The sequence below is a fragment of the Lonchura striata genome, chromosome 14 (genome assembly GCF_050655825.1).
Source record: "Lonchura striata isolate lonStrDom1 chromosome 14, ASM5065582v1, whole genome shotgun sequence".
Taxonomy (NCBI): Eukaryota; Metazoa; Chordata; class Aves; order Passeriformes; family Estrildidae; genus Lonchura; species Lonchura striata.
In genome coordinates this window covers 14,440,879-14,455,666 of record NC_140716.1, presented here as the reverse complement: position 1 = coordinate 14,455,666, position 14,788 = coordinate 14,440,879, and the positions used below count along the sequence as shown (strand labels likewise).

Here is a 14,788-nt window from a genome sequence, read left to right as displayed (position 1 = left end):
CCATATCCCATATTTGTGGGCGTTTTGTCTGATTTCAGTAATTGTTGTCAACTTACAACATGTTAAAAGTTTTCTGATTTTAGTCTTTATTTTGCTTAAACTGCAGTAGAAACTTGACATCAGAAACTTTCTGTTTAAAATAAGTAAAACCAGTTTTTCATTGCTTCCATAGTGAACAGTCCTCCTGTCAGTCCTCCTTCAGTTGAGTCTTTGAAGGGGAAATTGCTCTTTAAATCACTTGTCATGAAGTTGAACTCCATTTTATAATCCAAAGTCCTCTTAATGCATGTAGTGTGTACCTTCCTCTGCAGTTTAAGGTGTAGCATAAAATCTGAACCACAAAACTCACATTTTTTAATAGTAAAAGAAAAATGTCTGATAACTTGTGACTAATAATGAAAGCCTACTGGTCTTGGAAGCAGAATTAATAGGAGTGAATTCTCATGGACCTACTACTTACTTAGATATTGTAAAATTAGTTTCTCTCTCTGTTTCAAACAAAAAAGCTTATTTTGGGCAGAGGAAATATTCTTCAAAATTAGTAGTGTGGGATTTTTGTCAACACACAGCCATATCTCCATTATGGCAGTGACTTGACTGGAGCAGCTAAACAGCTGGAGGTTGTTACTTTTTATGGCTATTTTTGTTTCATTGCTTCCACTCAGATTGAGGGTATTTTGTCTAAATATCCTTGAAACTGTGTTCTCTTGTGGACTCAGCTGTTTGGAGCAGGGACACCATCACCTTTATGGAAACATGACTTAGGCAGGGAGAGCTGAGAAGGAGGGAGAGGAGTCCCTCTCCAGTCTCTTACCTGGATTTTGTCAGTTTACCTTTCTCCTGTTGCCACTTGAGTCAAAATTTAGGGTTCTTTATTCTTTTTCTCAGTGTGTGGTCTGTCATTAGTGGCTGAGAATGGAGGTTTAAGTGGTATTTCCAAATATTAGAAAATGGACAGATTGGGAATGTCCAGATGTTGGCAGAAATCAGTCAGAACAAATAGGAATGTTGTTTAAAATGTAACCAGCACGCTGCAAACTGTAAGTTATAGAAGTAGCTTAATTTATGCAGTTGGTCTGCTGAAGATACCTCTCTCAAGTTCTTGTGTTCTGGTGCTTTCCTCCTCCACTCCCAAAATGGGTAATTTTTTCTCATTTGGAAGAAGGAGTACCATGATTTGAGATCAGTCAAAGCCTGGCTTTTTTTTTTGGTCCCAATTAAATATCATCATTACCATATTAAGTGGGCCATTTCTTGTTGCCAGGGAAACTTCTCTGCTGAGTTCAGTTCATGTAAACATAACTTTCCAAAAATAATCTTCTGATTAATTAGATCTATGCGAAATGCTTTAAGCCTACCAGTTTACACTGATTTTTTTCAACATTTCTCAATGAGAAATAATATGGAATAAGCCATTTAAAAAATGTTCTTGGTCCCCTTCTGTAAAACATAATGTTGGTCTTGATTAATTCAGTATCTATGAGGATTTTTGAATGGGGAATTTGCAGTGTCTCGAGGGGACCAAACTTCCTCATGGTCACTTTACAAGAATCCCCATTTTCACTGAGTTCTGCTGTGTTGGTTTGATGCTGTTGCAAAGCCAAGTGATCTTCCCTGAGCACTGAGCAGTGATTTCCACTGCAGGGCACTTGGATATTAATTCCTGTTAACAGAAAATGCTTAACTCAGATATGGTGATAAAGTGCATAAATTAACCCCCCAGGCTTCCTGCAGAGCTGGGAAGGGTTAAACATATCCTGGGGGGATTCAGGAGTCTGTAGACTGCATTAGGAAGCTGCCTGGGGCTAGCTGGGAGGAAATGCTGGACACTGGGGATATTGAGCTCAGCTGTGTGGCTGAGAGGTTTTTGCATACCAAGATTTCACCTTGGAGCTGATACCTTGGCACAATTCCAATGTTCTTTAAAAATAATATTAATAAAGACAGTATTAATATGGTATGTTTGTATTAATACATTACAAAAGAGTCCTTTTATGAAAGTTACCAGTTCTTACAACTTGATTCTCTATATTTGACAAACAGTGAATACTTTCAGCTTTGGGTCTGGCTTTACTTCTGTAAAAATCCTATGCTTTGTTCATTGTAACCTGCACATTATTGTTCTCTTTAAAAAAACTTGTAGTTTAAGAGTTAAAATGTTTGAATTTAATTTCACTGGGAATATATTCAAAGGATTCTTGGTTTGAGGATTTTTGTTTCCAACAAAAATTAGGTATTTCTTAGGTTATAAACCTTCTGAAGTACAAGAAGCAAGTACTGGTATGCTGATCAGGGCAGTACTCACAATGATCTCTTCAGACTTCCAGAGCAGAATCTCAGGGATGTATGTAGCTCCCCCAGAACTGGGTTCTGTGCAGCCCTTCATCCCCTCCTTGGGGCAGTTTCTTGTTTAAATACTTTTTCATTAATTTAAAATTTGTTCATTTCTTTCATTTCCCACTTCCCAGACTTACTTGATGTGGGGAACACCCTGTGCTGGGAGGCAGAGGCCCCCTGGGAAACAGATTATGTACTTGACTGTTTCATCAAGTGGGATCTTCCTTTTGGAGACAGAATGAGCTGAGAAGGCCCCGGGAATGCTGCCTTCACCCTGGCTCATTCCTGTTCCACCTTCTGTTTCCTGCTGCACTGTGGAGCTGGACTGTTCCTCCTGCATCTTTAACCAGCACAACAGCACCATCACCACCTCTGCTGAGCTTCCCTGCAGGGAGAAAGGGGATTCAACAGTACTTTTAAAAAAAACAACCCAAAAGCTTTCAAAATTTTTATTATAAGATGCTCTTAGAAATGTCTAAGAAAGGTGAGGAATGAAGACAAGAATGAAAGAGAGAGGGGTGACTCAAGTGAATGCATCCTGTCATTCCTTCAGAGTATCCTGATATTTTTTATGTATTGGCCAAAGCCAGAATGTTTAAAAGTTACGAATTATCGGCCATATTCATGCTTAGACTCCTTTGTCTTCTCTAGCATCAGTCTAGGAATGTGTGTTTGGTTGATCTTGCATCTCAAAAAAAAAAAAAAATGCTTCCCACATGCCATCTTGTGCTGGGAGCTTCCAAGAAAACCTCTTAGGCAAGAGTTCCATAAAAATAAACAGAAAATAACCCCGAAACCAAACCCCTTAAAAAAAGAATCCAGGCACAGACCAGCTCTGTAGGAAATTTCTTTCAGCTTCTTCATCTGCTTGGAATTTGACCTCATGTGCATCTCTGGTTTTTGCTCAGAGTCACCAGCTTGGAAATTGCCCACTCTGCCTGTGACTCTGGTGCTGCAGCTCCCAGGGTGGGAATAGCACTGGGAAAGCAGCCGCCCCATTTTAGATTCAGAGGGATTTTAGAAACAATTCCCTGTAAATAACACATGGAATCAGTTTCTTGAAAATGAGAGGAGGTTCACAGGCAAGGAGGAGTGTGTTTGGAAGCTGCACAGAGCAGGGGGACGGGTTGGCCCAGCCACAAGCAGGTGTGACCTTGCTCTGTGACTCTGGGCATGAAGCACTCGGTGCTCTCGAGTCCCTGCAGCTCCCTGGCACCTGCTCAGATCAAGTGCCATCAGGGAACTTCATTCATAAACCTCATACTGCTGATGCAAAACTCAGACTTTTCTCTTTCTAAAGACTCAGCTTTTTAGTTTTCTTCCAGAGGATGGGGAATAAACCCGACTTCCAATGATTGAAGCTTCTTTTTTCTTGTTGTTGGATTTTTTTCACCTTCTGGAGGTGAAGGAGGGCATAAACACCCTCTGGTAGATGCTGCCTCTGGGTTCCTTAGCCCTGATGTCATTAGTTGTCACTGCCTTTGTTGATGGTGCTGGTCATTCCAGATCTCCCATTTCAGAAGTAAATCTCAGCTCTCCATCTCTTCTCTGCAGCCTGGATCATTGAGGGAATGTTCCCAGTTGAGTTACTGAGTTATTTTAGTGTCTGAAATAACAAGAAACTGCTGTTTTCTAAAATGGGCAAAGGGTTTTTTTCCCCCCCATAACAATTTGTCACCTTTGTCATCCTTGGCTTGCTTTGAGCCATAGAATTCCATCCAAGACACAAATATCCCACAGCCACGTGTCTCCAGAGGTTGTGTGTCTGTAGCAGCAATTAACCTTTACTGTTTGCTGGCTTATGTTACAATTATCTGTACTCATCGGTTAGATCTGTTAAATTTCTGGAAGGACTTGTTAGACTCTTCCTGGAAGTATAAAAGTTTGCTTTATTTGTGGAATATTTCCTTTGACTGAGCAAGTGATGAGGGTAAGAGGATACTCTGATGATCAAGAAAGAAGAAAAACCACAAGAACTTCAAAGCCAAGTGCCAGCATCCCTAGAAACAGCAGCCACAGTTGGGGGGGGGCCTGAAGGAGGTACAGCTGAACAAACTGATGTTGGTTTTGTCTTCTCTCTTTAGCCTCATGAAAGATTACTTCTTTAAACCACCTATTAACAAGCTGAGCCTCAACTTCTTGGATCAGGATTTGGAGATGGCATACAGGACGAGCTACCAGGAAGAGGTGTGTTTCTACTGGCATTGGTTTCTGTCTGTAATCTGTCTAAGCCACTGTCTGTCCTTGGGGTTTTAACACACTTTGTTGCAGTTGTTTCATGGCAAAGGTCATGTAATGTCAAACGTGATTTGCTGGTTGATCCTGCTGCCTCTGAAGAGTCTCCTTTCAGTTTATTATAAAATTATGGAATGGTTTAGGTTGGAAAGGACCATAAAGCTGATCCTATTCCAAGCCTCTGCCATGGCAGGGACACCTTCCACTGTCCCAGGGTGTTCCAAGTCCTGACCCACCTGGCCTTGGGCACTGCCAGGGATCCAGGGGCAGCCACAGCTGCTCTGGGCACCCTGTGCCAGGGCCTCCCCATCCTCCCAGGGAACAATTCCTTGCCAACATCCCATCTAACCCTTCCCTTTGCCAGTGGGAAGCCATTGCCCCTTGTCCTGTTACCCTAGGCCATCATTCAAAGTCCCTCTGCAGCTCTCCTGGAGCCTCTTTAGGCATTGGAAGGGCTCTGAGCTCTCCCTGGAGCTTCTCCTCTCCCGGCTGAACACTCCAGCATTCCAAGCCTGACATCAGAGCAGAGGAGTTCCAGCCCTTGGAGCATCTTTTGCCATGCCCTGAGTCTAGGCCAGTGTTTAGGCTGGAAATCTGAGGTATACTGATTTTCTCCATGTTCAGGTTAATGTTCTAAGTCTTTAGGGTGGCCAGAAAACCATGCTGAGAATGTAAGGACCATAACTTACCAAAGTAAAGGACCAATTGCTACTTGTCTTCTCATCAAATATTCTAACTTTGAGAATGGTAACTTGGAATTTAATTCTTGTTTAGTCACAGTCTCATGGTTATCCCTGTGGAATCCAAACCTGTGCTGAATTCAAATGTCCTAATTCCATAAGTGTGCTACATACAGATACAGGCAGCTCAAGACACTGGAATTGCAAGGAGCAGTAAATTGTAAGGAACTTGGTGTTTTCTTCAGGATTCTGCACTGAGTCTAAAGACTCCTTAATTCCCTTGGGGGCTAATAATATCACAGGCTTTCCACAGCACTGGATTTTTTTGCCTGGCTGATAGGATCTATCAAGAAAGTTTAAATTTACCTAGAGTGACATTAGGTGTCAGTTAGAACTGAAGCTGCATTTCCACCAGTAGCTGAAAAATTGCTGCCAAGAAAAGGCAATTGCTCTGCCCTCCTTGCTCCTCCTTCTCCCTGCTCCTTCTAATGGCTCTGGTGCTTCTCAGCCTTCCCCACAGTGAGCAGTTCATTTACTGGCCTAGCATGAAATATTCATGGTTGGTTTTTCTGTTTGGGGCTCTTTCTCTTTCCATCTGGGGCTGGTTTGTGCTGTGTGGAAGCAGCAGCAGCTCTGGAGAGGTTGGCAAGTGCCAGAGCCAGCACGAGATAAGCGTCCGGCAGCAGGAAGGGGAATGGGCCCTTCCCTTCCAGCAGCACTGAGCTGTTGATTTGGGTGATCCATCTGCAGAACTGCATCAGGATAAATTAGGTGTGGGTTTCTTTTCTTACCAGTGTGTCCTGCACCCGAGGGCAGTGGGATTTCTGCTTCTGCTGTTTGTTGCTTTCACTTCTGAGCAGTGTTGTCACATTCTCCTTAGCAATATTTGCTTGTTTTCCAATACTTCCAGGTGACACCTCACTTAACTTACTTTATTTTGCAAAGGGAAAGCCCAGTTGTGTTGCAGTTCAGTCTTTTTATTTTTGTCATGAGCTCCATGCTCATCCTGCAGAATTGTAATTTAGTGGTATCTCTCTGCATAAAGTTCCTGTAGCAACAACAAGGAGAAACTTCCTGTGGGATGCAGCCCTGCAAAATTTGCAAGCTGTAAAGAAAATAGTAAATCAATTAGTTTCCAGTGGAAAGATTGGAAATAGAAGCAAAGCAGAGATAGAAAAGCATATACAGATGGACCTATTAATGTAACTATATAGGAAATTCCTAGAAAGAGCTGGAATGTGTCTGTGCATTTTGTTAGTGGCAAGCTAATAATTTGAAAATTGCTACATAAGCCTCCTTGAAAGTGGGAATTTTCACTCTCTGATAGTAACTCTGCAGCACTGGGGCAAAAACCTGTTAAAGCTTTAATGTTAGCAGAGTTCTGGTTGAAAACAACAATGAAATCTTCTTTTGGGAGAGTGAAAAAAGATTTGACAAGAGTCCAGGTTCTCTGATGGCCTGACTGTCAATGCTGCTAAAAGTGACTTCCAGCACCCCTGAATTCACCTCTGATTATGCAGTGCCAGCTGCAGGCTCAGGTTGTGATCCCTCTCTGGAATCAGCTCTGCTTCCCAAGAACCTTAATCTGTTCTCATTTGGAAATGAAGGCACTACTTAGCACTGTTAGAGCATCTCTAACTCTGTCACCTGGGGACGCAGTGCTGCTTCCCTTCATGTGTGGTGAGCAGGATTCTGCTACCCCTGCAAGTTAAAAGGTAATTTTGGCACTGAAGTGATGCTGGCTGGATTTGTTAGATTGCAGGGAAGTATAAATGAGGAATAAGTTTGTTTCCCAGTATTGCTGAGCACAGGAAGTGTTCTGAGGAACAAAAGAAACTTCCAAATTAAACCAGAGCGCTCCAACTGGGCGCCTTCATGGTGGCATTGATAACACAGTTTCTGGTTTTCTTTGGAGCTTTCTTTCTCTGGTCTCTTGGGCAGATACAAACACTCCTAGGACTGGGCTCACCTTCGTAAGCCAGGATGTGTGGAGCTCATGATCTGGTTTTCAGCAGGACTAGCCACAGTAGCACAAAGCACAGCTGCACAAGCAGTAGGCCAGGCCAGGATGGGATGGAAATGTGTGGTGAGGGGTTATGGAAGAGCAGACCTAGATATCCTGGGCTCTGATCAATTTGGATTACACAGCTTTTAATCTGGTCTGAAAGGGAGATGTGAATTCTACCACAGGAGTTGTGTCTGTGGAGTGGTGTTAGGAGGGTTTTCTTAACTATCAGTGCTAAAACAGTTATAGTAAAATCTGTAATTATTTAAAAATAATAGAATAAAATATCCCATAACTTATCTTCTACTTATTATATTGACATTTATTTGCACAGAATAGTCAATTTTCATGTTATTTTATTTCTGTATCATAATAGTGTGTAAAAATCATCCCAGGCCTGGGCGCTGTGCCACCAATACTTCTTTTCAACAAAGTCTGCTCAGGAAGCTGTGACAGCCATCAAACCACCTCTTCTGCTTCTTGTTTCCAACCAGTGCTTACACTGGATTAATGAAGTGCCCAAAATTTCTTCATTCCTTTATTTGTTAGGAGCTGCTGTTCATCATGCAGTTGAATTCAGCAAAATAGCATTTATTCCATCCCATCCCATCCCTCAATCCCTGTGCTCCACACAGGTTATAAGGAATGCTCCAGTGAAGACGTTTGCCAGTGCAACCTTCAGCTCGCTCCTGGACGTGTTCCTGTCCACCACAGTCTTCCTCATCCTCTCCATCACCTGTTTCCTGAAGCACGGCATGGTGGCGTCCCCTCCGCCCCCTGCGGCCGTCGTGGTGTTCGTCATCGCCATCCTGCTGGAAGTGCTGTCCCTCGTCATCTCCATCAGGTAAGGAGAGCATAACAAAGTCTGCAAGGGGCAGGGAGAGCTGCAGTGGTGCCTGGCTCGGGAACGTTTTGTTTGACAGATCCCAGGAACTGGCTTGGATGGGCTGTAAGGCTCGAAGAGCAGAGTCAGTGCAGCCAAGGCTTGCGGCACATCTTGTGCAGGGAGAGATCTGGCTGCAGGAATTGCAGCAGGATTGTGACTCTGGTAGAAATCATGTAAGGAAATGGAATCTGCACCCCATCCCTGCTCCTCTTACTGTTCCTTGGGATGCCATGTGTCACTGTATGTCTTCTCTCCTCACAGGATCATCAGAATTCAAACAGGAAACTTTCATCTGTCCTGCAAACAAACTCACCCACAAAAAAACCACTCCTTTAAACTCTGAGATAAAAGTACAGAGTTCTGGGGTTAAAACTGATATCATGTGTCAGAGCTGCCAAGAGAAGTGCTGCCCTCAAAGAAGAGAAATTGCTAGAGGCACATTGTGTCTGTCCAGATTTTTTTTTTTTTTTTAAGTTTCATGAGTTAACATTGAGATAATGTTAACTGTCATGTTTTCTGTGTCTGACATACAACAGGACTCGAGTGCTTCCCCAGAAGGAAAGGGCACTGTTCTGTCTCTGCAGAAGGGCTGGCACTTGGCGTGGCTGTGCTTAGAGGTGCCAACCCCACACCTGAGCCCTTGTCCTGCCCTGTGCCCTCAGCAGACTTGGCTGCAGGTGCCTGGGTTTTATCAGCAGCTCCTCGTTCCCCGTTTGTGCCAGTCACCCCCAGTGCTGGGATGTTCTGTGCTTCCAGGACACTGCTGTGGCAGCTCCTCCATCCCCAGGGTTATCACACACTCGGAGCACTTTGTTCAGTGCAGCTTGTGCTCTCCTGGGTGAGCTGTGTGATCTGCACAGATACCCCTTGTAACCTGTCATTAACCCAGGTGATCGACCTGTTAATGAGCTGATTGTTTGTCTGGACCAGTTCACTCTGCCCTCCTCATCCTGGTGCTCCCTGCGCTTCCCTGACACAACAGCAGGATAAGGGGGTTGTGCAAATGGGTGTCCTCTCCTAGAGTTCTGCAGATCTGTCAGGAATGTGTCAGTCAAAATGCTTTTGTAATTATAAGCTGGAAGCAATTTCTGCTGCTGTTTCAAAAAGAAACAAGAGGTTGCAGTTTGCACTCTTATTCTGACTTTGAAGGGTCAAGGTAAAAAATACTGAATTAATGCTTTAGTCACTGAAGGAATTTGTACCTCAGTGGGCATGTAAATGTGTGCAAGTGGATTTACATTGAAGCTGGCATGTGGAGTAGAGAGAAGCCATCTATGAAATGCTTTTAAAGATAGCATTTCTTAGCAGGTGTGTTTGGTTGTTGCAATTTGAACAGTTTTTAGGAAATATAGAAATTCAGAGAGTTAAAGCTGTACTGGGAGATGGTTGACCTGGTAGATTTGTCATTCTAAACTGTGTTAATTATTTGTCTGTCCTCTCTCTTGCATCAGAAATGCATTTTCCCCTTTGCAGAAGTTTCTGTACTCTGGTTTGAATGGGGCAGAAGTTTAATTTCAGGCAGTTTTCAGACAGCTCTTTCAGGTGGTCTGGGTTTGGTGGCCATGAACTTGTTCAGCTGGGAACACCACAACTACTTGGCAGAAGTGTTGCTTTCTGCTGTCAAGGTGTATTTGGAGAAAATTTGTGTTCACTCACTTTACAGGTGAATTCTTACTTCATTTTAGTATTTTTCAATTTGTTGTTTTCCCCACTTGTTTTCCCCATAGGACATTGTTTTTGCCTTATTTTTTACATTTATAAAACTTACTGCTATAATCATAGAAATATTTATAGGTAGATACATACGGTTTTATTGCAGTCCTGCTCTGTAACTGGTGGTTTATGGGTTCCTTAAGGAGAAGGAAAATTGTTGTTTTCAGTCTATACAGTCAAGAGTTGACCAAGTGGTTTTGTCTGTGAGTGGCTGTGCAGGGGTTTGGCTTTACTGCAGCTCTGTGCTGTCAACCTGACCCATGATCTCAAGACCCTTCAAATTGTCCTGGTTACCTTGGGAACCAGGCAAGTGACCACTGCCTTTCCCTGTCCTCTCCTTCAAACCAGCACAGAGGTTTTGAATCTATATTGTGTATTTGCTTTATAGTAAATATCTAAAATACACTTCTGGGCCACTCCGGTTTTCATAACCTGAGGCACACACTCCGTACAGTTCCTTTGGGCAGGGAGGTGAAATCATCTTTTTCCTCTTCAAATCCTCTTCCAAGTGAGGACTGCTCCTTCTGACCAGAAACAGTGCAGAACTTCCTGTGCAGAAATGTCATCCCAAATGACAATCACCAAATACCACTGAGATATCTTTGGGGAGGAGACTGGACTACAATGCTGGGCACAATCCCAGAATTTCAGGAAAAGGGATTATTTTAAGACCAGAAAATTCTTGCCTAAGTTTCACATTGTATTTTCATTATCATGATGCTAAACACCCTGCCTTTAAATCAGCTAAATTGTAATTAAATCCAGGACTCAGCCTAGCAAGGGCTCCCCTGGCTCATCCCAGCTGTGGGAGGGAAGAGAGCACAGCACTGTCACAGCCTGGGCAGTGAGAAAAGCCTTAAAACTTCAGTTCTGCAATAGCAAAAGTCCTCATGGAGCAAAGCTTATGAGGGAGAGGGATGTTTTGATTCCTCTGAAGTGTCTGATAATAAATTATTGGAGTACCTATAGATGAGCATCCCACTGTTAGCACAAGAGCCACTCGAAAATTAATTGTATAAAGCTGCACGCAAAAATTGGTGCTTCATTTGTGAGCACGTGGAAGATGTCATCTCCTCTGTAAATGTTCTCTGAAGAATGTCCTTCTGCCCACTTGAAATGTAGCTACTTTGACGAGCTCAGCTGAAGTGTAAGAGATCCTAAAGTTCTGGTGTTAAAAAAAAACCCGTTGTCATTGAATGTACAACAGTGTGTGAGATTCCACTTGGGAGTCTGAGGAGTGGCTCTGCAGGAACACAGACTAGAGACTCTGCCCAGCAGCTGCCCAGTATTTAGTGTAAATATAGAAGTTTTGTTCACTAGATAATTTTGACATCTTGTCCTCAAGTAAAACTGTTTATAAATAAGTTTATTTACAAAAAATGTGTTGCTTTTGATAGCATGCTTTAGGGAAAGCTTGTGGGTGAAGAGTTGAGGGCAGAAGAGTGCGTGTTTATTCCTGCTCCAGAGAGTGAGAGGTGGGAGTTGATTCATTAATTTAAAAGGACCTTTCTAGGCAGCAAAAAAGAATCATCTGGATGAACAAAGCAAGTGCAATGCAGCAGTAGAAGGGAAGCTGTGCTGTTGTCTGACCAAGGAACTGCCCTTTTCCTGGTGCTTCACCTTCCCAGCCTTGATGAGGTGCCACCCCCCATCCATCCTCAGCCAAGACCTGTGGCCAACATTGGATCTTCCTAAATTCCTCATGACCAGGAGCAGAAATTGCTTTCTGCCCCTCGAGCCTAATGAACCAGATCTGTTAACACGACTGATACAGAGTATTGATGCTGAGGAAAACAATGTCGTCTGTTTGCCTTTATTTATTTCTAACATCTGGTATTTAATATCCCACCAAATTGCTGCCGTGCCAAAAGCTTTTGATTTGAACTCTGGGAATTGATTTTAAACTGCCAGTAAATACAAAAATGATGGTAACAGTCTCCATTAGCCATTAATCATTTATGTCAAAGTTACTAATTTGAACTCCAGCTTGTGTAAACAGCTCAGATGCTTTAGCATTTAAGCCCTGTTGAGCTGCCCACTGACACTGCATTATTTACTGATACTGCCCTGTAGCCATTAAATCTGTCTGCAGCTCTCACTTCTGTCTGGATTTAATGCACCCCTGATTTCCTGTGCTGGGAGCATTGAGCTGGATTCACTGCTTAGGAGGAGAATTCCATCGTGTAATTCCGGAGTGCAGAGCCCCACGCTAAATCCCATCCCGAAAAAAATCAGTGCAAGAAGGTAAAAATTATCAGGAGAAACGTGGCATTGCCCTGGAATGTGCACCTGCCCTTGTGAGACAGCAGCTGCCTAAATAAAGCAGTGTCCTCATGGCAGGATTAACCCCGAGCCTTCAGCCGTGGATTTGTTGCTATAGTTCCCCCAGGAATTGGTCCTGGCATGGAGGCTTGGCAGGAAGGAAAATGCAAACGCTGGAGTCCCTGGTGTGTGGGTTGGGGTGAGAGACTTGAGCTGGGCGTGTGCCGCAGAGCCGGGTCCGTGCCAGCCGGGATGGGAGCGTGGGCACAGGTGGCACCGGGCTGCCTTGGCAGGGACCGGCGTGCCCGGGAGCCCGGGCACTGCCATCCCTTCCCCCTCCGGGCTCTCTGCTCAGCCCTGGAGGTGCCAATCCAAATCCATCCTGGAGAATGGGGCTGTATTTTCAGGGCTGGGAAATCAGGAGGTGATTTCAGATGTACTCAGCGCTGGCCACTGGGCACAGGGACAGTTCTGACAGCCTTTAACCCTTCAGAAACCCCAGTCCTTACTCAAGAGAGCTTTTATAAAGTCTTTTATATCCAGTTTTTAAATTTCAGTGCTTTGCTGGAAATGCTGTTTTCCGATGGATACAGTTAGAATTTTTGGTGTGAGTGGAAGTCCATTAAACTGGGAACTGGCAGATCTCTGAGCACCCTCTCGTGGGCTCCCGGTGAATTACAGTGTGTTCCATCCCAAATTCCTCTTTTCCCGTGAATTTAAGTATAATTTACAGATTTTAACACATGCAATTAGAGAAGAGTTCTTTATGCTGCACAAAATACTTGTGATTGCAAGTCACAGAATTCCAAGCTGGAGAATTAAAATCTCATTCACAGACAATTTATATTTCAAGGTGTAGAATAAGTGTCAAACTGGCATAAAGAAATTTAAATTCAGCTTGATTTGTGTCAGGCTTTTATCCAATATAAAACTTTGTATTTCAGACAACAAGATTAAAAATGAGTGGATATCTTTTCTCTTTTTAGAGCTATAGGTGATGTGGGGTGATTTATGTGACTTTGGAGACTGGGAATTTCATATTTAATGGGTGTTTCTTGGGGCTGTGAGCATCTCTGTCCAAACAAAAAGTGTGGTTCTGTACTGTTTGGGCTCTGTAGTCCAGAATTACTTGCCCGGCCTGAGTGTGACAGCTCCACACATGCCATTAATGGCTCTGGATGCAGCTAACTGTGCTACACCACCTTGTTACAGCTTCTTAAAAATAATTAGGCACTTGAACAGCAGTTGCAATTTTTCTCAAGTGACTAATGTTGCGCTTTGAGAAGGAAGTTATCCCAAGGATTTATTTCTGTGGATAAATACTAGTTTTCTATGCAATACCCTTGAGTATTGAGCATCCTTTTCCCTTCCCTTATTCATTTTAGCAATTAGAGCTGCTCTCATTTGAGAAGCATCTCCGGTAAGCTGCTCTCCAGAGCTCTTCCACTTGGCTCCTTCAGCTCTTCCCAGGTTGGGGCCGTGGTTTTCTCGGCAGCTCGAGGCGGGAGCCGCTCCTTCCCGCGGGGCTGGTGGCACCCAGCTGGGCGGTGCCAGCTGGCCTCCCCGGCTCTGCTCCTGCAGCTCAGCTCCTGCCAGCTCGCAGCCCACGCTCCCCTTCCCCTTCCCTAATGACAGGGAAGGGAGCCTGCCTGCAGACTGGCTGCCTGCAACTGGGAGAACTGGTTTGGGTTGCAGCGTGATGGGTGCTGGAGCTGCCCTGCTTCTCAAAACGTTCCTGCTGTTATTTTCAGTAGCTTTAACTTGTCAGAGTTTTTCCTCTCCCTGCCTGCTTTACTTATGAATGGAGAAGAGTCTCCCCTCGGCTTAACCTTCCAAGGAAGTGAAGTTTGGCTTTTTGTTTTCTCAAAGCCACCACGCCGAGGCTCTCCCTCCCTTTGCTGCCTCTCCTCACCGGAGCAAACACTTGCTCATCTGGCAGCCAGGCTGGATTATTCCCTGGAATCACCAGCAGGTGCTGTGGCACCTTGGTTGCTCACAGAGCCTAAGTGATGGATTTGAAGCTGTATTATTAGAGGTAAATGAGAGGTACAAGGAGATGTGCTGCCATTAAAGCCTGGGTCCCTGCTTTCCTGTGTTCCAGGATGGCGTTCTTCCTGGAGGAGGTGATGACTTGCACCAAGCGTCTCCTGGAGGTGATATCTGGCTGGCTGCCTCGACACTTCTTCGGTGCAATCCTGGTTTCTCTCCCAGCTCTTGCAGTTTTTTCACACTTCACCTCAGATTTTGAAACAAATATACATGTAAGTTGTTGAACTCTGTTCCTTAACGTGACTGTTTGGAGCTAACAAAGCTTGTTGCTTGCCTGCCTTCCTCCACCTCCCTCCTGCTTTACATCTGTTTGATACAGATCCCTTAGAGGGATGGGGCTTTGTGGATGATGGAATTCCTGGTCTGTTATGTAAACACAGTCATGGTGAAAACTCTCAGACAAAAGGGGAGAGGATACCTAGAAATTCCTGCTGCTTGCATACCTTTTTCCTCTTAGACCAGGCACTTCTGCTGGAATTTTTTTGAGATAATGCAAGTGGTTCATCTCAGGACTATTGTCCTGGGCTGGATTTGGAGTTCAGAGTCAGAGAAGCTGTATCAGTGAACCATGACAATGGGAACAGGATTAGTGAGGGGTGTTTTGGCTTTGCAGAACAAAAT

The 14,788-nt window shown here is 44.0% G+C and overlaps 1 protein-coding gene across 2 annotated transcripts in view; it reads left to right on the top strand.

Annotated features, from left to right (window-relative positions):
• The window catches only part of ADCY9 (adenylate cyclase 9), a 90,181-nt gene that overhangs the window by 54,410 nt on the left and 20,983 nt on the right, over positions 1-14,788 (top strand). For both annotated transcript variants that reach the window (XM_021540801.4, XM_021540800.4), the window contains 3 exons: positions 4,422-4,524; positions 7,893-8,101; positions 14,220-14,379. In XM_021540801.4, coding sequence (XP_021396476.2) covers positions 4,422-4,524; positions 7,893-8,101; positions 14,220-14,379 — 472 coding nt within the window. The remainder of the gene's footprint in view (positions 1-4,421; positions 4,525-7,892; positions 8,102-14,219; positions 14,380-14,788) is intronic.